This window comes from Fistularia commersonii, chromosome 28 (assembly GCF_037954325.1).
Source record: "Fistularia commersonii isolate RoL2024-O1a breed Wild chromosome 28, RoL_Fcom_v1.0, whole genome shotgun sequence".
Taxonomy (NCBI): domain Eukaryota; kingdom Metazoa; phylum Chordata; class Actinopteri; order Syngnathiformes; family Fistulariidae; genus Fistularia; species Fistularia commersonii.
In genome coordinates this window covers 310,001-334,210 of record NC_141311.1, presented here as the reverse complement: position 1 = coordinate 334,210, position 24,210 = coordinate 310,001, and the positions used below count along the sequence as shown (strand labels likewise).

Below are 24,210 nucleotides of genomic sequence, written 5' to 3'. Positions count from 1 at the left end.
GGCCAGAGGTCCACCGGGGCAGGTCCGGGTCCGCCCCGGGTCCGGGTCCGCCGCGGCCGGAGACCCGGCGGGTCCCGGCTGGATCTGCGGCAGAAAATGGCCCTGGGGGATGTGGAGCTCCGCGCTGCCATGAGGCCGCCGCCAACAGGACGGAGCGGCGCTGCGGTTCCGTCCAATCGCGGAGAAGATCGGCGAGGCGCCGTCCAATGAGAGGGGAGACAGATGAGATCCTGTCCAATTGGAGCGCGCCGAGCTGCGGTGGGCCGGGCCTGTCGGGCTGCTCAGCAGAAGCAGAGCGCCGTCCGTCCCCCGGAGCTTCAGAGTCGGGTGGAGCCGGAGACTCGTCGCGTCTCCCCGGGAGAGAATCCGAGCGCCTCCTTCCTTCTTCTCTGCCGACCGCAAACACGTCGATCTAGTCGCCGAAGATGACGACGACCACCACCTTCCAGGGAGTGGAACCCGGCGCCAAAAGTAGCTCCAGGTGAGCCGAGCGGAGGGCGCCTTTGGCGGGGGGAACAAAAGGAGCGGCCAGCCCTCCTCTCCGCCCCGGGGGGAGGCAGCCGGCCGCCCGGCTCCCCGCTCGCCGCTCCCCGGCCGGCCTGCCGCCGCCGGCAGCCGGGGATTTCTGTGGATTTAGCTAATGTGCCGCCTAGTCTGGCTAATTAAGTTAATCTCGTTGGGAGAGCGAGGCGCCCCGGAGCCTCGCCGGGGTCACAGAGCCCGGTGTGTGTGTGTGTGTGTGTGTGTGTGTGTGTGTGTGTGTGTGTGTGTGTGTGTGTGTGTGTGTGTTTATTTGTTTGTTGGCTATGCTTCTAACACGGGCATGCTAGCCAGCGTTAGCCTTCCGGGACAGAATAACTTTAGCGGCCCCTCCCTGGTGCTGGTCCTCGCAGCGGCGGTGTTTCCCGCCGCCTCCCCCTGGAGGCCGAGGCCCGAGGCCGGCTCACAGGCGGCTGACTGGGGTGGATTAGATCCAGGAAGGAGTCTGGTTGCGGGGAGAATCCTAGACCTGAGTGGAGGCAGCCTGTCTGCCTTTATCTCTGACTTCCCACCCTGGTGTTTGGAATAAAAGGCTTCCCAAGGACCAGATTTGGTAGTATTTTGAGGGTTTGTCTGGTAGATCTAATTAAAAATGTTGAAAGTTGAGTCAGCCTGAGTGGGGGGTCATCATCCTGCAGGCATGCAGCCACAGTCTTCCAGTAAGCCGGGCGAATGGGCCGGATGCATTCCTCTCCTTTGACGAATAAAACCTCTTCAATTGCTCCCGTCGCCTCCAAACCAGATATCGGGGGGAAACACTGGAGCTGTTAGCAGCATATTTCTGAGAAACTCTTGCCGTTTTCAGCGTTTTTCACGGAGCCGGTCAGATACCGGTCAGTCATGCTGCCGGCCGGGGGGGTGCGGGGGCTTGGGTGGGGGCCGAGCGCTCGCTAAGCCTGTAAATCTTCCCTTAGCTCTTTGCTCTTGCTCCTTAAAACCCCCCTTTTTCTACGAGCGGCTGCTCATTCCCGCTGCTGGCAAACCCAGCAAATTCCCCCAGCACCAATCCAGAGGCGAACTTGGGTAGAATTAGGTTAAAATCTTAGTAGGCCATGGGAGCCTCCTGCCCCAGACCCCCCCCCCCCCATATCAGACATCGCATCTTTTCCTTCAAGGCTCGACGACAGCGGCTCCACCTTCGGCCCGGAGCCGCTGAAGTCGTCTCATATTGATGTCATTTGCAGTTTGGATCTAGGGTGGGGTCTGCTGCCAGCCGGCTGAAAGCCTTTCACCGGCGCAATCCGTGTGGAAATCATGAGCTCATCCTCTGGCTGATAGGTGAAGTCTGGTTTAGGCATTACCGACCGACGGGGCCGGCGGACGCGGGGCCCTGCGCGCCGGGCTCGTTCGTCGGCCTTGGTCCGCCCGGCCCCCTCGACAGCTGCTTGCTATGTCAGCTGGTGGTTTCAGGGACTCCGAGGAGAGGCGAGGAGAGTTTGTCGGAGGAAAAAAAAGAAGAGGAGGGAGGGAGGGGTCCGGCCGGGGCCCTGCAAACACACTGCTTTCTGTCCTTCAACACAGCCAGGCCGGGCATTTCCTCACTCCTCGTTAGCTTCCCTTTGTTGGGCTTCTGGAAGGAGGAATCCTGGTGGCACAGCCATCTTTGTTTACCAGGCGTCGGTGCCTGCAGTGTCCTTGAACCTACAAGATGACCCACATTTTTTTGCCCCCCCCACTTCCTGGCTGTGTTTCAGCCAGGAAGTGAGGTGTATCAAATTCGATTCACTCGTTTAATGGTCCCGAAGTCGACGGGAAGCGACGCCTTCATGTGTCACACCGAAGGCCTCTGTTGAGGAGATCCAGAGAGAGGAGTCAGCTGCAGGGCAAGCTCTGCCTGTCTGACAGCATGACAGACGAGACCTTCCTCGCAGCATGTGTGTTTTGTGTGTGAGGGATCGGGTGGAGTATGTAGAAGGTTGTGAGTAGCTGTAGGCGTCCTCATGTTTTATTAGACTATTGATTTTTTTTTTTCCCCTCTCCACTGTGCGGCGGATCGCTGGCATGTGACACAGCTGCCTTGTATTTTTGGCGGGGGGGGCGATGAGACCCCGGTGGGCAGGATGTCAGTTAAACTGCCAACTGACGCCCCGTTATCTGTTCCTCAGGGTGCTACGACCGCCGGGCGGGGCCTCCAGCTTCACCTTTGGCACAGACGAAAACACCACCCCGCAGCGCAAGAACAAGATGGCCTCCAGCATCTTCGCCGAGCCCGAGGATCCTCACGCTCATCGGAGGAACAACCCGCCCAGTAAATCGCTCGCCGTCATCCCTTTGTTTACTTTCCATCTCGTCCGGGGAAGGCTTCAGACTCGGAGGAAACACTGACGGCGGGCTCATTTACACATCGGGCCCGGACGCGTGGTTAAAAGTCTTCGGCGCCGGCAAGTTTAATCTCGCGCGAGCCGAGCGCTCGGCCGAAAGCCCTCCGTAAGCAAAAAGAACCGTGGAAACATTCAACGGTGTTATTTAGTATTTTTCCATTTATGTTGACAGAAAGATCAACCCTACCATTTCAATAGCCAAAAAAGCCTGCAGTGCTGGAATCGGGGTAATTCCGAGCTCATCCTTGGTCCTCGCGGATGAAGATCAATCCTCAGTGGAAACCAGGGCAGGGCCAGAGACGCGGGGAAGCGATGAATCCCGGCCGCAGCCTCACATGATTCCACACGCCGGCGTGTTTAAAATAACCAAGCCGAACCTTGAGCCAAGCATAATTCGCTTTATTTTTACTTCGTCTAATTCGGGATGCCTTCCCGCCCTCGCTTATCAATGTTTTTTTAGGGTTAAATTTTTGATGAAATGGATAAAGAGTCAAATCGAGTTTGCACAGAAGCGGTCGTATTCACTTTTAGCACAAGACCGCCAAGCAGTCTGCCATCACATGTTTTCCTATTAGTCCATTTCCATGCTGCTTTTTTGGTATGTGCTCAGCGAACAGCCGGTTCCGTACCGCCGCCTCTAACTTCTCCAGCCAGCAGCTGCTGTCAGCAGAACCTCTTCCTGCCGCCATTGTTTCCCCGGGCTTTGACATAAATTCAGGGGACCCTTCTGAAGGACACAGGTGGGAGGGAGCCAGTCCGACAGGATGAGGGGTTTGGGATCCGAGTGGCCCGGGTTTGAACTCTCTGCGCCCGTGAACAGATGTGTGCTTTGGCTTCCTGCCACCGTTCAATCCCAAATCTTAAACGTCTTTTCATTTTCTCCAGACCGCGAGGAACCGTCTCAGATACGGCAGGGTATCATTTGTTTGGATCTTGGATGCACACTTGTTTGGCCTTTCTGTAAAATGAAGTTGGGGGGGGGCTGAGGCACAGACGGTGTGTTCAGGGGCCGATGCAGAGTTACCGCAGGTTTGGTCATCTAGTCCGCAGCGATGACTCGATTCCGAGCGAGCGGCTTGTGTTTCTCACCTCATCACGCCTCCACGCTCGAGGCCTTTCACCCACCGAACCTCGCAAATCTACTTCGGTTCCTGAGGTAAATTCCTGCGCGTGTGAACAGGATGGAGGTGTGTAGCACATTAGCGCTGACTAGTTTTCAAAGCACCGTAGCCTGAACAGCAGTGAGCCTGAGATGTTGTCTAACATAATGGGCTCCTCTAAACCAATCACATACCGCAGCGTCTGCTTCTCGTACTGATAATAACCCAGAACGCCATTTGACATTTCCTCGACGAATGTCGCCTCGGCCGTACTTGTGCTCAGGTCGGAACGGCGTGGACGGCGTGGGTTCCGGGACCACGGCGGCGCTCACTCTTCCCCCTCAATCCCAGAGCGGCTGCGTCCTGCTATTTGATATTAGCACGAGCAAAAAAGAACTAGCCCAACTGGACGTGCGCCGCTTATCAACGTGACCCAGTAAATACAATAACTAACTGTTTACTCTGAACAGGCCTAAGAAGTGGCTGTTTACAACAAAAAGGAAATAACAGCAGTTTCAACTAAGCTCACAGGAGTTGTGTGACGGCTCCGGAGTACATCTGGCACAGAGTGTCGGAGGAATTAAACTGCCGCTGCCTTTTTTTTTTCCTCCACATTTTTCAGTGAAATGCTATGACTCCACGCCGCCGCGGCGATTTAATCTGCGACGACCGAGTTGGTGTGAGAAATGATTTGCAGCACCTCTTATGTGAGACCAACCCGATCCTCGACGTTCTTCTGGGAAAGCGAAGGTCTTCATCTCGGGCTAATCAGAGGGCGGCGCTCCGCTTTGACCGTTTGGAGCTGCTAGGATTCTCTAACATAAGCGCCTTGTCTTTCGGCCAGGGACTTTGGCAGGTGATTTATCTGGGTTTTAAGGGTTTTCAAATTCCAAACATGGTGGGTTCGCTCGGCTCCTGTCCGCTCGCAGCCCAGGGAGGAGATGCCAGATCGGCGGCTGCGTCTTCATGTACGGCCGAGTATCGATAACAGACCGCGTCGCTTCCTGGCCCGTCGCTCTGGTTTAACCCTGGTCCGTTTGTGATTTGTCGCTCGCCATCCAGAGAATGTATCAGCCTCTCCAGCGTGGAGCCGCTATAAAAGAGCTGTTGTTGAGCGCTCGTCGATGCTGCTTCGCTCCACTCCATTAGCGCCGGCAGCCACTCCTGCGGCTCTTTATCGCCGTTGTTCCCTCGTGACAAAGAGCGTCTGTACAGGTCGTCTGGCCGGAGATCTTCCGCTGCCCTTCCGGGCCGGTTTCGGCCCTTCCGTCGGTTTGGTCATTCTCCCCGTTTCCCTTTTTTCACACCCAATGCGAGACGTGCGCTGCGGCGGACCGGACCGCCTGGCGGATCCCAACCTTGGAGCGCTCTGCCGGTTCATTAAAAGAGTGACCGTGTGTTGTGACTCTGCCGCTCTCAGGCCTGAGTCATCCTTTGTCTCCTCTGCTTCCTGTCTGGCTTCAATAAAGTCTGCTGGCCGGAGGAAGAAAAACAAAATGAGCGCTCAAGTGTGCCGGGGCTGATAATGTTGCTCTTTCTCTAGGTGGGGCGGCGGCGGGGACCCTGTGCGGGGAACCTTCGGCCCCCCTGAGGAGGTGCCAGCAGCCGCTCCTCTTCCCCAAGAACCTCCAGCCGGAACTGACCACCATCCACAACTCCGGGGCAGCCTTGGTCTGGAACCAGAGACGAGAGGTACGGCTCGCTCCGGCCTTCAGGGACACACCGGAGTTATGTTGGACCGGAGGTCATCTCCACTTGACCCCGTTATCTGTGTCGGGGTCCTCTGTTTTTCCGGGGGACGTATCCGTCCCACCGGAACCTCACCAAGTCCAGGCTTGTTTTCTATCCATTACTTCCACGGCGGCGGCTTCCATAGGATCACACGCTCATCATGTTTGCACTCATGAGGAGTGTCTTGTAGAACCCGGTCACAACGTGAAGGCGCCGCTGGCTTTGCTAGGTTGTTTAACGTCTTCTCTCCTGGTTCCCCGCAGGATGAAAATGGCCAAGAACAAGCAACCATGGGTGAGTTCCTCCACAGTTCCTCAACACTTCTTATAAATAGGCCGTCTTTCACACTGGCGGTCCGTCTAACCAGCAGAGCATGATCTGGATTACTCAGCCAGGCACGGAGCCTCTCCACGGCCGCTGTGACCAATCAGGTGTTCCCCCTCTTCCCAGAAATACTCCCACTGGACTTCTGGCACATCGTCCCCTTTTAGGTTAAAGGCACAGCCCTTGTTCCGTGTGTGTGTGTGTGTGTGTGTGAAGCCGAGGGTCGTCTCTTAGAGCTCTCATCTCTTAGAGCTCCTTCGGTCCCGCGGAGGTGGGCGACGCCGGCGAGCAGCCTGCCGTGCGAGCTGTGTTTGCAGTTTGTTCGTACGCGCGTCCCATCATGCGCCGCCGTCAGCATTGCGAGAGCGTTGCGGCGTCCTGATGCAGGGCGTGTCTGCCCTCGGCGCTGTGGCGACACCTCCTAAAATCTATTCTCGATGCGGAAGGGGCAATAAATCAGTGGTGTGGAGTGTTTTCCCCGACACACAGAAACATCTCCCTCCCAGTGGAACGCCAGCCGGACCCTTCCTGTTTCCAGCAGGTCCCTCTGGGTTCGCTCGGCTCCCACGCTTAGACCGCTGCACCCCGAGGACCCATACACACTGCGTGTGTGTGTGTGTGTGAGAGAGTGTGAGTGACACACAAATTTAAATGTAGAATCCCCTCTCTTTGAGCAGGGGGGTTCAGTCAGTTTCCCCCTGTGGATGGTGGCTATCGTAGTTCACATTGGATGGAAGAGGCCTCGGACCTCTTCTGTCCCGAGCCGCCATCACAGAACCTCTGACCCAGGATGCAGTCCAGGTGATCCCTCGGCGCCTCGGGACACCCGGCGCTTCCGGGCAGAATCCTGTTTCCGGGTCATTCTGCCGGCGCCGGCGGGGCGAGGGAGGGCCTCCGCGGGGTCTGAGCGTGTTGTGTTGTGTTGGTAGATCATCCGGACAGCGAGGAGGCGGAGCACGGCGAGCTTGGCGAGCACGGCGAGCCGGAGCAGCCGGAGCAGCAGGACGCGCCACAGCCCTCCGCCCCGTCGGGAAGTGCCAACGCCGCCGCGGCCGGCCGGAGAAACCCGCCGGGCGGCAAGTCGAGTCTCATCCTGGGCTGAGACCCCCGTTTTCCATCTGAACACTTCTTTTTTTTCCTTTTTTTTTTTCTTTTTTAAAAATAAACCCCCCTGACACTTGCCCTCCCCGCGGCCGGTCACCCCGCTCCCTCTAACCCGTGTACTCATTCTCTCCCTCCAGCCTTTCCTTTCGGTCCTTTTTTCTATTAAAAGCAGAAAACTGTCGACAAAAGCACTTTATGTATCTCTGCCCCCCCGCCCGCCCCGGCCACTTCAGCCCCTCCCGCTGGGAAAAAGGCATCAAGACCTTTAGCTTGTCTCTCATTTCTCCCCGTTGTAAATGGTAAAAGAAAAAAAAGATTTGCTGCGTGGATTTCTAAATACAATAAAGATTGATATTAGCTGGTTGTCGTTGCTTGAGTTCCCGCCGTGGCGTGCGGCCGGCGGCTCCGAGGGGAAGGAGGCGCCCCGAACCCGTGTCTGGTATCGACCTGCTCTGGTCCAGACCCCCCACCCCTCCTCGGGACGGGGTCCCCCCTTGGATCCCCACCGGGTTTCTGTGTGGAGCCTCCGTGTTCCTCCCGCAGTCCAAACACATCCAGGAGGGTCGGGGGGGGCCTTCCGGTCCCGTCCGGACCAGGGAGGGTCCGGACGGGAGTGAATGGTCGCACCTCTTCGATATGAATGACAGCCAATGAGTGGGTGAGTGTTACTATGTGTACGGGAGGCCCTGTGATTGGTCAGGATGAGCCCCGCCCCCTGGCTGGGATAGGCTCCGCCCCCTGCAGGATAAGCAGTTTGGCTCATGAGCCAGTGAAGGAAATGCAAACTCCAAACTATCTGGTCTCAGCCCGGTCTGGTTGTCAGTGCTAAATGGACCTGCATTGAACACCCGGCCGTGGAGCCTCGGTGGAGCTCCAGCCGGACCAGCTCAGCAGGACCAGCTCAGCAGGACCAGCTCAGCAACCGCTCCGGGCCGGCCGACCAATCAGACGGGGGGGGAGGAGCCTGTAGAAACATCGGCGAATGTGGAAAAACATGTGCGGCACAGTTTCCTGCCGCCTGGTCACACCAGGATTGTAAAACATCCACTAATGGGCTGCACATTTTAAGGCCACGGTAGAAACACCCCCAACCTTTGCAGAACCAGCAGAAACACTCCAACCTCTCCCAGCAGGAAGCTGGAACCGGCGGACGCACACAACTAAAACACTGCCGCAAGTGATAGAACTCTGGATTCAAAGTGAATGCGGGGGAGTGACAGAGCCACATCTGGAGGACGGAGACCAGGTGTCTTCTGTCTCGCCCTGGTGCTGGATGGACCAGACCAAGAGTCCAGACCTTCCCCTTCAGCGTCGCTCGCTTCTGCTGCCGAGATGTTTATAGTGAGGAGTTCACGCCCGCGGACGTTTCGACGTCTGGCTGAAGAAGCTCCGAGGTCCACCTCTCGCGGGGCCGGTCGAACGGCGGTTGTGAAGAGGAGCCCGGGGACCTCCTGGACCTCGATGGAAGACATTGAGTGCAGATGTTCTCCTCGTTTCCTCCCAAAGAAGTTGGAGGCGTTCGGGAGCGCGAGCCGGACCCGTTCGGCCCGGCGGCCGGTCCAGCTCGGCTCCTGTGAGAAAGAGCTCCTCTCTTCTCGGCGGCGGCCCGATGTTCTCGGGCGGCAGGTGACCAAAGTTCAGCATGACTGTCAGAAAGCGGCTCTAAAATTAAAACGCTGGTAGACAAGGAGGTCTTTCTTCTCCCGCACCAGAGGCTAAAGACGCAGTTGGCGGAGAGGACATTTTGTTTGAAACTCAAAGCAGGAGCTCCTCCAGAAGGTAGCGTGCCCCGCCTCTTCAGAGGCGCCTCCCGTCGCTCGGTCCCTCACGACCTCCCGCTCAGGAAACATCTCCTGCGACGGCCTCTGTGGCCACGACGGGGTTAAGAGAGGGGCGGTGAGGCTGCAACCCAGACTACGGCTGATTCCCTTTCCATGTGCAGAAACGCTCCGGCAAACGAGCCCGAATGTAATTTATGTGGAGAAGGAGGGAGCGGAGAGCCTGCGGCCGGGGGGCCGGGGGGCCGGAGGGCCGGGGGGCCGGAGGGCCGGGGGGCCGGAGGGCCGGAGGGCCGGAGGGCCGGCCGAGGCGGCCGCCTCCTCCGTCCACAAGGAGACGGCGCTATCTGCAGATGATCTCATGCAGAAGGCACGCGGCCCTCCGTACCGTCCCTGCTTTCATTGTTACGACTCGCCGCCGGGGCTTCGAAGCCTCGGGAGCCGACCGGCTTTCTGCAGCAGGGAAGGTGGCTTCACGCTCCTCCAAAGATCTCCTCCAAAGATCTCCTCCACAGATCTCCTGCACAGATCTCCTCCACGGCCCTCCTCCTGGCTGGGCTGTACTTGGCGGCGCCGTCCCGGCCCCGGACATTTTACCTTCTTTAGTATCAGCGGGGAAAGACGAAGCCTCGCCGGCACATTCCTCAATCTGTCAGACAAAACACACTTGTACCTGGCTCTCTGCACGCTTGGCCGGAGAGCGGATCTTCACGGCTGAGGTGCCGTCGGATTTCGCCTCGGAGGTCCTCCGTGACCCTGGTCTCCCCGAACACGTCCTCAGAAGGAAAGAAGCCCCGAGCGGCGCCGTCCGTCCCGCCGGCCGCGGTGAACACCTCGTTCACCGCGTGGCCTTTGGCGGTGAGGAGGAGATGCTTCTGTTTTCATGAAATCTAAAGCCGTCGTGCCGAGTCCTGTTGCCATGCAGGCATCGGGTTCGAGATCCGGCTCCTCGGGTCGCTTGCAGGACCCCCCACCCCCCCCCCCCCCGTCTGGGTTTGCTTGCGGACTCGTCCGGCGGCCATCTTGTCTCTGCTCCTTGACTGGAACCTGACTGAATGGCAATATATTGTTGCCCTGATGCTATTTAAGCCTCTTAAGCGAGGCGGGGGGATCACGGCAGCGGGGCTCATCTCCCCGGCTAAGCTATGATAAAGCTCCTCCTCGTGGATTCAGGCCGCGAGCGATGACATCACGTTATGGAACCGCAGATGTCCCGCAGGATCGGACCGGCTCGGCTCGAGACGTTTGCCCCGGCAGGAGTTACGAGTCGCACCGCCGGTGTGCTCCTGCCCTCGTCCTCCGTGAAAGGCAGGCACGGGTCGCCGAAGATCAGGGAAAGAACTTCCTGCCCTGGAGCGACGCCACGACGTCGGCGAGCCGTCATCGGAGGCTTGTTTTCAGAAGGTGTGCCTCAGACCTCCGCAGAGGAGCTCTTCACGCCCAACCACCAGGAAAGGTCACGCGTCTCCTGGTCGTCACAGCCAGGCTTCGGCGAGGACCCGCGTCCCGCTCGGCAGAGATCCGTGGGAAAGACCCCCGAGTCCGACCCGCCGCGATCCGGCTAATCTGTAGAAGGGAGGCAGCTTACAGCTCACCCGGCGGCGGCCATCTGCCAGGACACGGAGAAGATGACGGCGGAGGCCGCTGGCGCCGACGCCCACTCGCATCTGCGACGTATTGACGGTCGCATCGGAAGGCGTGCACGCCAGCCAGGCCTCGGCGTCCCGGGGAGCCCGAGGAGACCGGACGAGTCATTGCTGACATTCAGTCCTGCGGCGCTAAAACCAGCAGCTCAACTAGCAGCTCAACTAGCAGCTCGACTAGCAGCTCAGCGAGGGCTTCTCGCACGCAACGGGAAGTGACCCCAGGAAGACGGCCGTCACACAGGAAGTGACATCAGAGAGGAACAGGGAGGTCACAGAGGAGGTCGGACCGTCTGCCCCGGAGACGTGAGCCGGAGGACCGGAGGTGGTGCCGGGCCGGGCCGGGCCGGGCGGGTATCAGTGCTTGCCAAGCAGACTCCTTATATGACTTTGAGGGACGTTCAGGGAACATCATTTTCAGGGCGTCTTCGCTGACGGACATTTGGACAATTACTGATGATATCTGTTTATCTGTCACAGTCCCTCTGCTTTTATTTCTACTCACTCTTTGAGATGTTTATTCTGGAGAGGCGTCAGGCCTCCTCAGCGAGCCAAGAGGCGACTGCTGTTTAACGGTCGTCCGCATCACAAGTCACAAGCAGGTTAAAGAAGTATGTGAAACCCAAGGAGAGCTAAACCAAGCAAACCCCGGATTCGAACGCCTGGGTTTTTCTGCTACATTTGATTCTCCGAAGCTGTGAGCATTTATAATGTCTACCGGTTCAAGGAAACACTGAGTATGCAGCGCGTCCTGCTCGGGCCTACAGTGATTTAAACAGTACAATCGTTTTTTTCTCCCCATTTTTTGTTTCATCTTCGATTTTAGTTTTGTAAATGTGGAGAAGTAGTTTCCTGCCCCCCCGCCCCGCCTGGCTGCCGTTCGCCCTCTGGCCGCTAGAGGTCGCTGTTGCACGTCAACCTCCGTTGACCTACTTTTCGAGTTTTTATCTGTTTTCTGGTCAAATGATGATCATGTTTTTCCTCGGTGTTTAGTGTCCGACACCTCTGAGAGAACCAGACCTTCAGGTTATTTAACTGAAATAATTGTGTGTTCACCTTGGCAGATCAGTTATCAAACACTCACACACACACACACACATACACACACGAACGTACACGTTAGAGTCTTATTTCTGTTGAGGTGAATCTTAGCTCTTTTTGTGTCTCTGGCTGCTGTGACGGCTGAATGTGAGCCGCGCAGTCGTGTGAGTCTCCTGGCCTTATTTCATATTATCTTCCAAGCCTCCGGCCGCTTCACCCTGAAACCGGTTCCTCCTGAGAACGAGGGGGGGGTCGCTGATGGGGACGAGGATGTGGGGGAAAGGTAAAGTCGGTGGTCGGATTAAAAATAACGACAATAATCCAAAATAAATTTTCCGAGGAGATTCTCAAAAGATGGAGAAGACGAGAAAACGGAGGAGAAAGGTCTGAGCGCAGGATCAGGATGAGGTCGCACCGGAGAAAATAAGAATACTTTATTGATCCCCAGCAGGATATTGCTTTTCTTTGAAAGCAGCTCCGGCTACAGAGTCAAGTGGAGAAGAATCAATCTTAAAAAAATAAAATAAAACAAAGAATTAAAATAGGAATAATAAAAAAAAATAGAAAGAACAGTAAAGATCGAAAGAAAAATAAAGTCAAAGGTTTGCAAAACTACATGTAATGTATGCACATGTGTATTTACACGTACGTGTAGAATCTTTGTGTCTAAGAAGGGGCGGCTGTGCAGTAAAACATCTATCGCACAGAAAAACAAAGGATCCGTTGCACGTACGATCGCACACGACGACACTCAGGGCGAGGACTTCCACGGAGCCTGGTGGCGCCATCCGTCCGGAGCCGAAGAAGTCCCGTACCGGACCGCCACCTCGTGCGGCGGCTCGGCCGCGGCGTCCGGGACCATCTTCGCCTCGCGCGGCATTCTGCCGTCTGGTACCGCCGTCGGACGGCACGCCTGTTCGGTCTACCGGCGTCCGCTTTCCTCAGCCCGCCGCGGCATGGAGGTAGAGGATAGAAGACGGCGCCGACCACCACAGACGCAGAGAACATTGTGAGGACGGTCCTGCAGATGTTAAAGGCCCTCAGCAGATCGAGGCGTCAGTGTTCTTTCCCCACTTCCGTTTGTTATCGGCGGCCGCCTCCGGATACTTGCGGTCGTTCACGATGTTCACGCGGAACCCCTCCATGAGCCCCCGGCGCCTCGGCCCGTCTGAGGTCAACCCGTGGCGGAGACGAGACTCTGCGGTCGCCGAAGTCCGTGGTGTAGAAGGTGAAGAGGAAGGGAGAGGGGAGATCGCACCGCCTCGCCGTCTTCTTCTCCGGAGGCGGTCACCGTGCCGATGGGCGAATCCCTGGCGTGAACGTGGCGGCGAGTGGTCGCCGAGCCCGGCGGAGTGAAGCTCGCCGGAGAGGAAAAGTGCTTCAAAGAAACAAAACCAGAGAGAAAACCAGACGATAGCGACCGCAAGGGGCCGCGTGCACGGGGGCGTGTGCACGTTACACCACGACAAGTATGACAAGTCTCCTGTTTGAAGATGCTTTCAGAGCGAAGGCAACATTTCCTTGTCAAGGCAAACATTTCCTGGTGACTCAGCGACGAGAGCTTCGGTGAGGATGTCCTCGGCCTGGGTGAAGGTCCTCGCGCCCCTGTGTCTCCTCCGCTTGGGTCTCGGCGCCGCAGGTAAGGAGTTTAGGTGATGTTCTGAAGGCGTGCGTGAAAAGCGAATCCGGGTCACCGGAGGGTGAGCCGTGTGTCGCCAGGGAGCGCCGGCGTGATTTGGAGCGACGCCGGAGGGTCCGCCACCATCCGCTGCAGATCTTCTAACCCGACCACACACTCCATTATGGTGTATCGAGGTCTCGAAAAGGATGACCAAGTTCTGTTCAACTCCACCGTCGCAAACAATTTCAAGACGAGACTGAAGATGAACGGGACCTTCCCCAACATGGACATTCACATCTCCAACCTGACCTCCGAGGACACCGGGGTGTACTGGTGTAGCTACTACTCCATGGTGAAGCTCAGTCTCAACCAGTTTGAGGGCAACGGCTCCGTGATCCTGGCCGTCCGAGGTGAGGCTCTCAGACCTTCAGTCCTTCAGTCCTTCAGTCCTTCAGTCCTTCAGTCCTTCAGTCCTTAAGTCCTTCAGCTCTGCAGCGCCGTCCTCTCCCACCCGACCTTTGCTTCTGCCCGGAGCTCCTTCCGGCCCGTCCCAGGGTTTTCCGGCGAGGCGGCTTCTTCTTCTCCTCCTGACGCACGTGTGAATCAACCGTACGGTTCGGAGCAAATGTATCCAAGGTGCCGATCTTTTGTCCCCGACGGCAGATCCAGTCCAGGAGGAGGGAACCCTGGTGAAGACCTGGCTCCTGGTGGCTGTCATTGCCCTGGTGGCTGTGGTGATGCAAGCCACCCTGTGTGTTATCCTGAAGGTACTTGAGTTTGTGCACTTTGTGTGTGTGCGTGTGTGTGTGTGTGTGTGGGTGTGTGTGTGGGTGTGGGTGTGTGTGTGTGTGTGTGTGTGTGTGTGTGTGTGTGTGTGTGTGTGTGTGTGTGTGTAGAATATGCTGCAGCGGAGCCACAACAGATCACAGAGTTCTGATGTCAGACATTCCAGGAAAGGTCCTGCCGCGTCACCTGGAAGCCGAAGCGCGCCATCAACGGCGACATTTACGAAGACATGAGGTCGACCGTGAGACGCTGCCGCAACGAGGACGCCTGACGGGCAGGAGGCCGCCGGACGCCCGGCCCGACCCGACCCGACCCGACCCGACCCGGGGTTCCGTCCTTGCTCTCATGCTCTGAACCTTCTTGCAGCTGTTTTGTCTAAACCTGTCAGTTTAATGAGCTCTTTGTCTCAGACGGTTTTCTAAAGTTTCAGCACGTCTGACCTTCAGGATGGATGTGCGGCGCTGGGGGGGGGGCTGGAGGAGGCTGGAGGTTCTGCTGGTCCTGGAGCCTCAGACTCATGTACACCCACATACATCGGGAGACACCGGAAGGGGATGGTTTTCGGACACACCAGCCTGAGATCCTCCAGCTCTCAGCCAGCAGCATCGCATCATAACCGACGCTTTTCTGAACATACTCCTTCCAATAAACATATGACAAAGCCGTTGCCGGACAATTCAACAGTCATTGTGAAAGCACGCGCCGGCTTGTTGTGCAGTTCCTCTGCGGGTTCGGAGGAGACAGACGCCGCCGCGCTCGCCCGCAGAAGGTGCGACTTCCTCCGCGAAGACGCTGCTCATGTTGACTTGAACGATTCTCGTCAAATGTTTTTAGCGGCAAGAATCACGCGACAGAAAAACTGCGAGCTCCCACAGATGTGTTTATGTATGTGGTTAAGCTGCGGTCTCAGGCTGCGAAAACATCAACGTGCAGCAGGACACACGGCGCTCCTGCCCCAGCGCCGCCTCGGCACCTCCTCGCCTCTCACAGGAAACGCACCTTTGTGATTGTCGCACAAGCGGAACGTGCAGAAGGTGCAGAAAGCAGGAAGTGATCCTCCGACACGGCTCTGCACGGAGAGGCCGAGGCCGCAGAGGATGTGGAAGCTGCAGAAGCTGCAGAAGCTCCAGAGGATGCACGGCTGCACGTCCGAAGCTTCAGACGCACCCTCTGAATAAGCATCGGATGTCTTCCGGTTCCGGCGGCCCGAGTGGCGTGGGTGCAGACCCACCCGCCCCGCTTCTGATGTTCACCACGCGTGGAGGAGATGTTGGTCCGCTCCCGCGGAGGCTCTTCAACCCCAGAAGGTGAAGAGGAAGTGGGTTTTGATCAAAATGCACCATCTCGCCCATCGGTCATGGACGCAGCGGAGCGGCCGCCCGGCGCCGCGGGCAACAGAACATCTCAACTTCTCCAGCATCACCGAGGAGCCTCCTGCTTCTGCTCAGCGAGGTCTCAGACGACCCGAGAGGCGGATCACAGAATCACACCTTCTTCTGGTGGAAAACCCCAGGGGCGAGTCACAGCCTGCAGCGCCAGAATGAGGAGACCAGGTTCCTCTCTCTGCCCCACTGCAGCATTAGCATTAGCATTAGCATTAGCATTAGCAAGACAATGTACTGCTCTGGGAGGCCGCTGGAGCACCGGATCGAGCCAGAGTGTCCCCTGGTTGGATTCCCACAGGGTTCATTCCTGTGTGGAGTATCCAGGTTCTACCAGTGTCTGCGTGGGGTTCCTTAGGGTTCCTCAGGGTTCCTCAGGGTTCTTCGGGTTCCTCCGGCAGTCCAAACTCATGCAGGAGGTTCACGGAGACCCTCTGTGGTCCAGATGTGTGGACCCCGAAGACCCCCGAACTCTGAGTGCTGAATAAACCAAACAGATTAGGAACAAAGGATTGAATAGATAGGTCAGGAGCTCCACAGCCGAATGCTTCGTGAACAACGGACTTTTCAAGCATCCGTTGATGAAGATCATCGTCATCTTTGAAGTTTGACGTGATGCCTTCACACTGAGCACTTGCACGCGGCACGGAGGCCAAGCTCTTCTCAGCCGCACAGATCCTGTCCTGCTCTCCGCGGTGGACGGACCTCTGCTTCAGGGATCCAGGTACAAGTGTCCATCTTCAGCGGCGGTCCTCAGGTTCACCTGAGCTCACGCCTGCTGCCTCCAGGTGGAGGCCTGAGCAGGAGGAGGAGAAGGACGCCAGGCGGACGCCAGGCGGACGCCAGGCAGGGCTTCGGCCACAAGAGGTCTCCGCAGCTCCGAGCTGCTCCTCCGGTCGCTGGACGGAAGTCGGCTCAGAGACGTTAGAGGACCAGGGAGGCTTCCAGGGGGTCAAAGACCATTTGGATAGTTGTGGACCTACTCAGCACCCTGGACCCTCCAGACCTCCAGACCTCCAGACCTCCAGACCTCCAGGTCCAGGAACAATCATGATAATCTGATAGAGGAGAGACGGAGGGAGAGGGACAAAATAGTGGGAAGTAATTGACGAGCAGCTTGTGTGTAAACAGAGTTGGTCTTTCACAACCGGGGGCGTGCACAAGAACACACACACACACACACACACACACGTACACACACAGGATTTCCCAGTGTGTTAGCCTGGACCGACGGAGGGTTAGTTTTTCCAAGGAGTGGTGTTTCTGGGCGTTGAACTGGCAGCTGTCATGTTCCTGCCCCCCTCCCTGATTGGCCGCCCGCAGGGGGCGGAGCCTCCCGGCGGGCGGAGCCTCCCGGCGTCGAGAGCGCAGGTGTGACCGCGTCGGTTCCCGACAGATCCAGGAAGCCCACGGAGAGGAAGTACCTGCTTCTGAGCCCGTCTGTTCAGGTGTCCACCAGGCAGAGCAGCGGGAGGCCCAGGAGAGCAGGACCTGGAGAAGCTGCAGATGTTCTCCAAGAAGCCACGCTGACCACTGCCGCCTCCAGATCATCCACACATCTTCTCCAGCAGATCAACCATGAGGAAGTCCTACTCAGGTAAGAGTCCTGCTGCAGATTCAGATCCGTGTGTGTGTGTGTGCGTGTGTGCGTGCGTGCGTGCGTGTGTGTGTGTTAGTGTGTGTGCGTGTGTGTGTGCATGCATGTGTGCGTGCGTGGGTCTGGCCGGCCGTGCGTGTGTGCATGTGTGTGTGTATGTGTGTGTGTGTGTGTGTGTGTGTATCAACACAGACGAACAGTGGAAAGAGCTCCTTATCTCTTCTGCAAAGCTTTTCTTTCTTTTTCCAATCTGCCATTTGAAAAGGTGTGTGTCTTTGTATGAAGGTGTGTGTGTGGGGGTGTATTTATGCCGTGTTGCTGTTTAAGACCGTGACGGGCCTGCGCTCTCCTCCAGCCGTGTGAGGTCACACCTGCCGCTCGGCCTCCACGGAGGTGTCAGGCTTCCTCCGAGGAACTTCTCATCCTCGGTTCTTCAGGGCGTCAGCGGCGGGATCTTCTCCCTCGGCCCCGAGGCCTGAGGCCTGAGGCAGGGTCAGAGATGGAGTGTGAACCCCAGAGACTCCTGGAGGCCTCGGGGAGCATCTCTGCCAGGCATCAGGGAGAGGCGGCGCCCGTCCACGTCCTCAGATCACACCCTCTCACACCTTATCAACATCTCGGGGAACCCGCTCACCTTCTCGCAGTCACACCCGGCATCTTCTGGGCTCTGCAACGTCTGGACCTCCTCCGTCCCTGTGCTTATCTGCTCCCCTCTCCTTTTTTTCCAGAGCTCTCACTTCCATCTCCCGAGCCTCCCGCTGCTCCCCACACACACACACACACACACACACACACACACACACACACACACACACACACACACACACTGAGCTCCGGCTCATCCAATGTACACAGCCCCATCCCACGGAATGCCGGCCTTCCCGGCTCCTCTTTCCAAGCCTTTGTGCGGCGGAGCGTCCGACGGTTTTCCATTGGAGCCCGACGCATGTTGGATCATGCCACCTCTCCTCCGCCTGTGTGTGCGTATGTGCACGTGTGTGTGTTCCCGTGCCTCGGCGCTCTGTGTGTGGAGATGTCACATTCCTTGTCGGTGCTCCACATGTTTGTGGAATAGTCTAATAACACAGTGTGTGTGTGCATTGTCAAAGCACTCCTCTCTAATGCGTAGGGGTGTTTAGACAAGCATCAGAGATGTGTGTGTGTGGTGTGTATGTGTGTGTGTGTGTGTGTGATGTTAGGAGTAGGTCGGCGTGTGTGCGATTAATACGCAAATTCCCCTGCAGGTCCGAACCCGCAGCGCAGCCCGCCTGCTGGATGGGAGTCGTGTGTTTGTAGGATCTCAGCATTGTGTATGTGTGTGTGTGTGTGTGTGTGTGTGTGTGTGTGTGTGTGTGTGTGTCCCTGCCTGCCGTCATGCGTGCGCTCTCTCAGGCGGGCTCGGCGCCAGAGTCCACCCCCCCACCCGCCCCCCCGGCGTCCAGATCAATGAGTAACCTGCATGAATAACTGCCCACTGCACATACAGTCATTACTCCTAGAGGACACTCCTCCTGGTATTTGCTTTTAAGTCCTCACACACACACACACACACACACACACACACACACACAGCCTCACCTCCTGTACCTGTGTGACAAACACCTCCTTCTGGTCTCCATGAGAGCTCTGCCTGGGGGCCTGCAGCCCCTGTGGGAGTGCTGAAGTGCCTGTGGTCCCCCAGGGGTCCCCCTATGGTCCCCCTGGGGTCCGGCAGGAAGTGGTGGGTGAGGCTGACCCTAAGAACACAGGAAGGAGGCCGGGAGCGGCCGATACGATCCAGACGCAGCCGCCGATCTGAGTCTGGGACGGCGGAAGGTTCCGGTGCTTCTGCCGGTTTGCCTGCAGGATATGAAACATCCATTCTTAGGGTTGGCGGCGCCCCGCAGCTCACCGCCGGCAGCCGGTCCGCCTCTGCGGCTGCGTGGCGCGGACCGCCGTGGTCTACCTCTGTGGTCAGAGCCGGTCCGCTCGTGTGCGCCGACGCTTTCAGGTTGATCTGCTCGCCGCCTCCGAGCCGCAGCGCCGCCACCGACACGGTACCTGTCCGGGATCGGGACCGGAACGCAAGGCCTCCCGTCATGATCCAACGCTGCGTCCTCCTCATCTGGTAGCAGAAAAACCAAAGGCCCCGCAGGTCTGAGGGAGTGGATGCGCCCGGCGGAGGACGGCTGCCCGTCCGAGCGCAGATCTGCCCGCTCAGCACGGCCTCTCAGAGGCAGGAAGGGAAAGTGGGCCTGGAAGATCTCCCATCTGGAACTGCAGACATCTGCTTTTAAAGCGCCTTTGGTCCGGGGTCTCTGTCTGCGCCCCGATAAAACACACATGTAACGAGATCGGAGACAAAGTTCTATCGTAACGTTTACGGCCGCGGCCGAGGGTTGCTAAGTTTTGGGCCCTGGTGATTTACGGGGGGCCGCCTGCCGCCGCACTGTGGGACCCCAAGGGGGTTCCAGAGACGCACATCCTGGTAAATCACACAGACACACGATGCGCTCGCAGGACGAGCCGGGAAACTGTTTGTTCTTTGTGAACAAACAAGACGGTTAACTAGACTTTTAGCACGACCCGCCTGCCCGGCTCAAATATTTAGTTTCTGAGTCATTTACCACAGAAGAACCGATCCATATCTTTCCAGCCCATCGCTCGGGATTCCGGACGGCCGCCACATTTTGCAAACCAATCAGATCCGAGCTGGATCTCGATCAGAGGCGGACCTTGATCTTGACAGCGGCGAGCGAACGGCGTGCAAACGGAGGGCCGCCGTCCGGCTCAGGTCCGGTTGGACGGGGGCTTCGGGTTCCGTGTGAAAACCCGCTCAGGAGCTTTGAGCGCCCGCCCGTGTGACGGACTGCTGCTCGGGAGCCTCGGCGGAAGGAAGCGGCGCCCTCGTCTGCCCTCCTCTTCCATAAACTGCAGGCTCGTCCTGCGGCCGGCCGGACGGAGCCCTTTTCCAGCGGCGCCGACGCAGGGCTGTGTTTGCCCGGGGGGGGAGTGTGTGTCCACGGCGACACACACTCGCCGCACACTGCACGCCGTGACACGGTGAGCGTGCCGAGCCAGGCGTGCAGCGCCGCGGACGCAGGAAGAGGTGTTGGCGGTTTGTTCCTCCGGCACCAGAACCAGGGCCGCTCACGCTCGGGGCGGAGGACGCCGTCCTCCCTCGTTAAAAAGCCATCCAGGTAGTCTGGACGTCCGGCCCGGAAAAACAATCCCGAGGAACGTCCGGCGCGCCGCCCCTCTTTGTTCCACTGGCTCGGGTCCTGCACGCCGTCCACTCGCCCGCCGCCGCCTCTTTCACAAGCACGCCTGTCAGGGGTCAGCGGCGGCTTGCGCACAATGTGGACTTTGTTCACATGTTCGCAAAACCACACGGAGTAAACCTTCACACACAACATGTGTCATGCTTGGAGATTAACCCCTTCAGCGCCCGCTGACAGCGCTGGATTTCAGCAGGAACGTGAATATAGTCGTGTTCTAGATGAAAAGAAGGAATCGAGTTTCTGAATGTCGAAGGCTTTTGCCCCGGAGAGAAAAGTAGCGTCTCGGAAAACCCGTCGAACCCGTGGAGCTTATTGGATTTGCTGTAAGCGTGTGTGTAGCAAAGGTTGTATTACTGTGGGCGGGATGAAATACTGGAATCCCATTCAGGAGTCTCAGAGGAGAGATGGAGGTAGAAGGTCCAGGACTCACCAGGAGTCTCAGAGGAGAGATGGAGGTAGAAGGTCCAGGACTCACCAGGAGGTCTGATAGGCAGGAGCTTCTGCTCCACTCTCCCCCCACCCCTAGATGTGTGTTACGGACGTCATTCATGGGTGTGTGTGTATGTGTGTGTGTGTGTGTGTGTGTGTGCCTGCTTGTGTGTGTAACCTCTTGTGTTTCAAGTATGTACAAGTCCTGCCCCCCCCCCCCCCCCCCCCCCCCACACACACACACCCTTTGCTGTGTGCTCACCTCCTGCAGTCATCTGACACCAATCAATAACTAATCACTTGACATGTTTGTCAAGGCACTGCCATGCACTTGACCTGTCACACACACACACACACACACACGCACCGAGGCAGGCTTTCATGTATTTGGGCCAAAGTGTGAGCGGCGGCCCCTGCGGCCCCTGCGGCGCCGCGGCTGCGTTAGCATGAACACTGCTTCCATTCTCTGCCAGCATCATGAGGCTGCCAGAAGGACGGGAACCTCTGAGGATCACAAACCCCTGGGAGGAACCGCAGACACGGAGCTCAGTGTGGGAGGGAACCTGTGTGTGTGTGTGTGTGTGTGTGTGTGTGTGTGTGTGTGTGTGTGTGTGTGCGTGTGTGTGTGTGTGTGTGTGTGTATGTGTGTGTGTGCGCTTCATGCCCCCAGACAAGACTGAGCAGGTGAGTTTACCCATAGACACACGTGGACACACACACTGACGTAGTGTTTGCGTGCATCCCATTGGAGTGTGTGTGGGAGCTCAGTGATTGGTCCTCGGCCGGCCTGCACCTTCGTCCGCACCCAAACACCCCGGGGTGAAAACGGGCGCCCTGTTACAGCACAGATATCAACTGATCGCATATCAGCGGGGCTGAAGGGGCGACAGGTCCACGCTTTGACTTAGAATCACTTTGAAACAAAGTTTGATGCCTGATCGTGTGTGTTAGTGTGTATATGTGTGTATGTGTGTGTGTGTGTGTGTGTGTGTGTGTGCGCAGCCAGAGGCTTCAGGCATGCAGGGCCCGCAGAGACGGCTGCTTCCCGACAGCGAGGACACACAAAGTTGTGTCTGTATCTCTTTGTTGCAGGGAGCTGATTGGACGGGGGGTTTCTCCTGTCCAATCAGGACGCAGCCTCAGTGTGTGCAGGTCATGACTCACCAGCAGAGTCACCATCGCTGTGGAGGGTTGGGAAATCACTCTTTGTTTTTACCATGTTAGCAAGGCCAATTGCACAATGTGTGTGTGTGTGTGTGTGTGTGTGTGTGTGTGTGGTCGTCCCCTGATTCAAGATGTTCAGCTTCAGTGGAGCCGCTGATCTTGGGGATATGAAGGTCACGGCCCCGTGAGGACCTCCTCTGACCACCTGGACCTTCTGTAAGACCTGTAACAGTCGGGTCCTGGTGGTCAGAGAGGCGGCACCAGAATCTCAGGGGCTTCTTTCCTTCTTTTCTTCTGTTCTTCTGTTCTTCTTTCCTTCTTTCCTTCTTTTCATCTTTTCATAGCCTCTGAGCTGTGCGAGTGTTTGGGAGGTTGGCGGTTCTTTTCCCGGTAACTGGGTTCTTTTCCTGGGTAACCGGAACCCACAGTTCCTCCTCATGGTCTGGGGGATGCCTCACATGGCAGCTCTGCCGCCATGGCTTGTGTGTGTGTGTGTGTGTGTGTGACTAAAGAGCTATGGAACCAGAAGGTGTGAAGGTCCTCCATGAGTGGACACAGCTTCCATGAATACACCCCATAATTGTAACATTCAGTATTTCCAACAAATAGTGTTGGAATAATTGCACATCCCAGGAATTCCCCATTTGATTTGTGTCCTCAAAAAAATGATTCAGCAGAAATAAATGTGCATCACACACACACACACACACACACACACACACACACACACACAGTACAGATGTCCACTGAGAGAGAGCCAAGAGGAAGTAATACTCCTGTGAGTCTGTCACAGAGGCCGGGTCCTAAATCAGACCTCTGGACCTCCACCGAATGCGTCCGTCACTCGAAGGTCTCCAAAGGGATCTTCGTCTCAGGAACACCTTCTTGGATTCTCTGAAGTGTGGGGACGCCGCTCCTCTCAAACACCAGCAACAAGCAGCGATGGGAAGGGAGTGAGAAGCACAGGCTGAGTCCAACTGATCAGACCAGATGTTCCTGTGGGATGGAAGAGGAACCCGGGTCACGTGACCGAGGGGCTGCATATGAATGAAGACAGCTGCTGCAGCTTCTGCAGCTTCTGCAGCTCCGCGCTTTCTGCTCCGCGCAAAACTCTCCGGACGGATACGGCATGCGAGAAGGTCCGCCGTCCGACCGCCGGACGCTTCTGGGCTGAAGGACGCGGAGCTTGTCTGCCGGGTGAGGAGCGTCCGGGTCCAGCTGAGCCGCCGTCGCCCGGCAACAGTAACAGTCACGATGCCAGCAGCAGCAATCATAATGTGACGGTGATTCTGCCGAGGCGGCCGGTGCGGCGCTGCTGAGCCGCAGGCCTCACGCGGCTAACCGCTAGCAGAGCTAACTGGGGGTCCGGGCTTCGGTCCATCGTGAGCCGCTGAGTTTCTCCGTGGGAGGTTTTCATTTCATTGTTGTCCGTTTCCCACTTCCATGAGCCTGCAAGGTCTCCTCGGGCTCCTCCCCGGGACCGGCTCCTCCCGCCAGAGCCTCGGGAGAAAACTGTCATTTGGCAGCTTTTATCCAAAGCGCCGTACAGTGGAGATGCCGGGGACTGAACCCGGGACCTCGTACAGGCCGAGCGCGCGCTCTACCACCGAGCTGAAACCAAAACCCCGTGAAGTTAATGTCCCGTCTTTGGGTCCGGAATTCAAGTTCAGACGGGGCCAAAGAGCGACGGTCTCTGGCAGTCGGCTCGGAGATTCTCCACGTTTGGCGCCACAGGGCTCGATGCAGCCAACGCTCCTTACATGTGGCGGCTGAAGGACCTTCTACTGTTCTGCTCTGAGAGAATAAGGGCGGCCGCTCTCCGTCCCGAGCAATCGAGAAATCCTCGGCGCGAGACCGGCACGGTAATCGTTACTCTGACGCCGAACGGAGGGATTGGCTAAAACTCATGGCAGGTCCTCCGGCGGAGATGTTGCTGCTGCACCTCCTGCGGGCCGTCCACGCTCCGCTCTGCTCCCCGTCCCCGGCCGTCCTGCCACGGAGCTGGAGAAAGAAAGGAAGAAAGAAAGAAAGAAAGAAAGAAAGGAAGAATATAACAAACAGCAGTTCTGCTGATACTTTTCCATTTTTTGCACGAGAGTCTTTATGTTTTTCCATCTTCTGTGCTTTGCGATACTTCATCCGCTGCTGTTCACTGCTGTCCTCTTTCTGCGCCGCCACTTCGCCTCCCCTGTGCAGGAAACCTCAGGGCTCCTTCTTTTCCGTCTTGTTCCGATCGAATGTTAAGAATCCCCTCCGGCCCGGAGCTCCTGCGCGTCCTGAACCCGTGTCTTCTGTGTGTGTCTCCGTCCACAGCGAGGTCGGCGAGCGCTCGCTCTCGGCGGCCCGAGAGGGACGGCTCCGGCGTCGGCGGCCCCGGTGAGTAGACCCG

The 24,210-nt window shown here is 57.5% G+C and overlaps 3 protein-coding genes across 5 annotated transcripts in view; all 3 read left to right on the top strand.

Annotated features, from left to right (window-relative positions):
* The first annotated feature begins 265 nt into the window (after positions 1–265).
* On the top strand, positions 266–7,481 carry LOC147217043 (uncharacterized). Its single transcript, XM_086176036.1, has 5 exons — positions 266–481; positions 2,646–2,788; positions 5,505–5,653; positions 5,956–5,986; positions 6,946–7,481. Exons 1-5 carry the CDS (start codon positions 426–428, stop codon positions 7,116–7,118), a joined length of 552 nt encoding a protein of 183 aa, XP_086032162.1. The 5' UTR covers positions 266–425; the 3' UTR covers positions 7,119–7,481.
* Positions 7,482–11,885: 4,404 nt separating this feature from the next.
* Positions 11,886–16,567, top strand: LOC147217042 (uncharacterized). 3 transcript variants are annotated; one of them, XM_086176494.1, is made up of 4 exons: positions 11,886–13,221; positions 13,302–13,613; positions 13,867–13,970; positions 14,156–16,567. In XM_086176494.1, exons 1-4 carry the CDS (start codon positions 13,155–13,157, stop codon positions 14,258–14,260), a joined length of 588 nt encoding a protein of 195 aa, XP_086032620.1. In that variant the 5' UTR covers positions 11,886–13,154; the 3' UTR covers positions 14,261–16,567. The 3 variants fall into 3 exon arrangements, with proteins under 3 accessions (XP_086032620.1, XP_086032619.1, XP_086032621.1); XM_086176493.1 differs by having other exon boundaries at positions 14,147–16,567; XM_086176495.1 differs by having other exon boundaries at positions 14,133–16,567.
* A 170-nt stretch (positions 16,568–16,737) lies between these two features.
* The window catches only part of septin9a (septin 9a), a 38,040-nt gene continuing 30,567 nt past the window's right edge, over positions 16,738–24,210 (top strand). The window contains exons 1-2 of the mRNA XM_086175454.1: positions 16,738–16,968; positions 24,135–24,197. Of these exons, the coding sequence (XP_086031580.1) occupies positions 16,950–16,968; positions 24,135–24,197 (82 nt within the window). The 5' untranslated portion in view covers positions 16,738–16,949. The remainder of the gene's footprint in view (positions 16,969–24,134; positions 24,198–24,210) is intronic.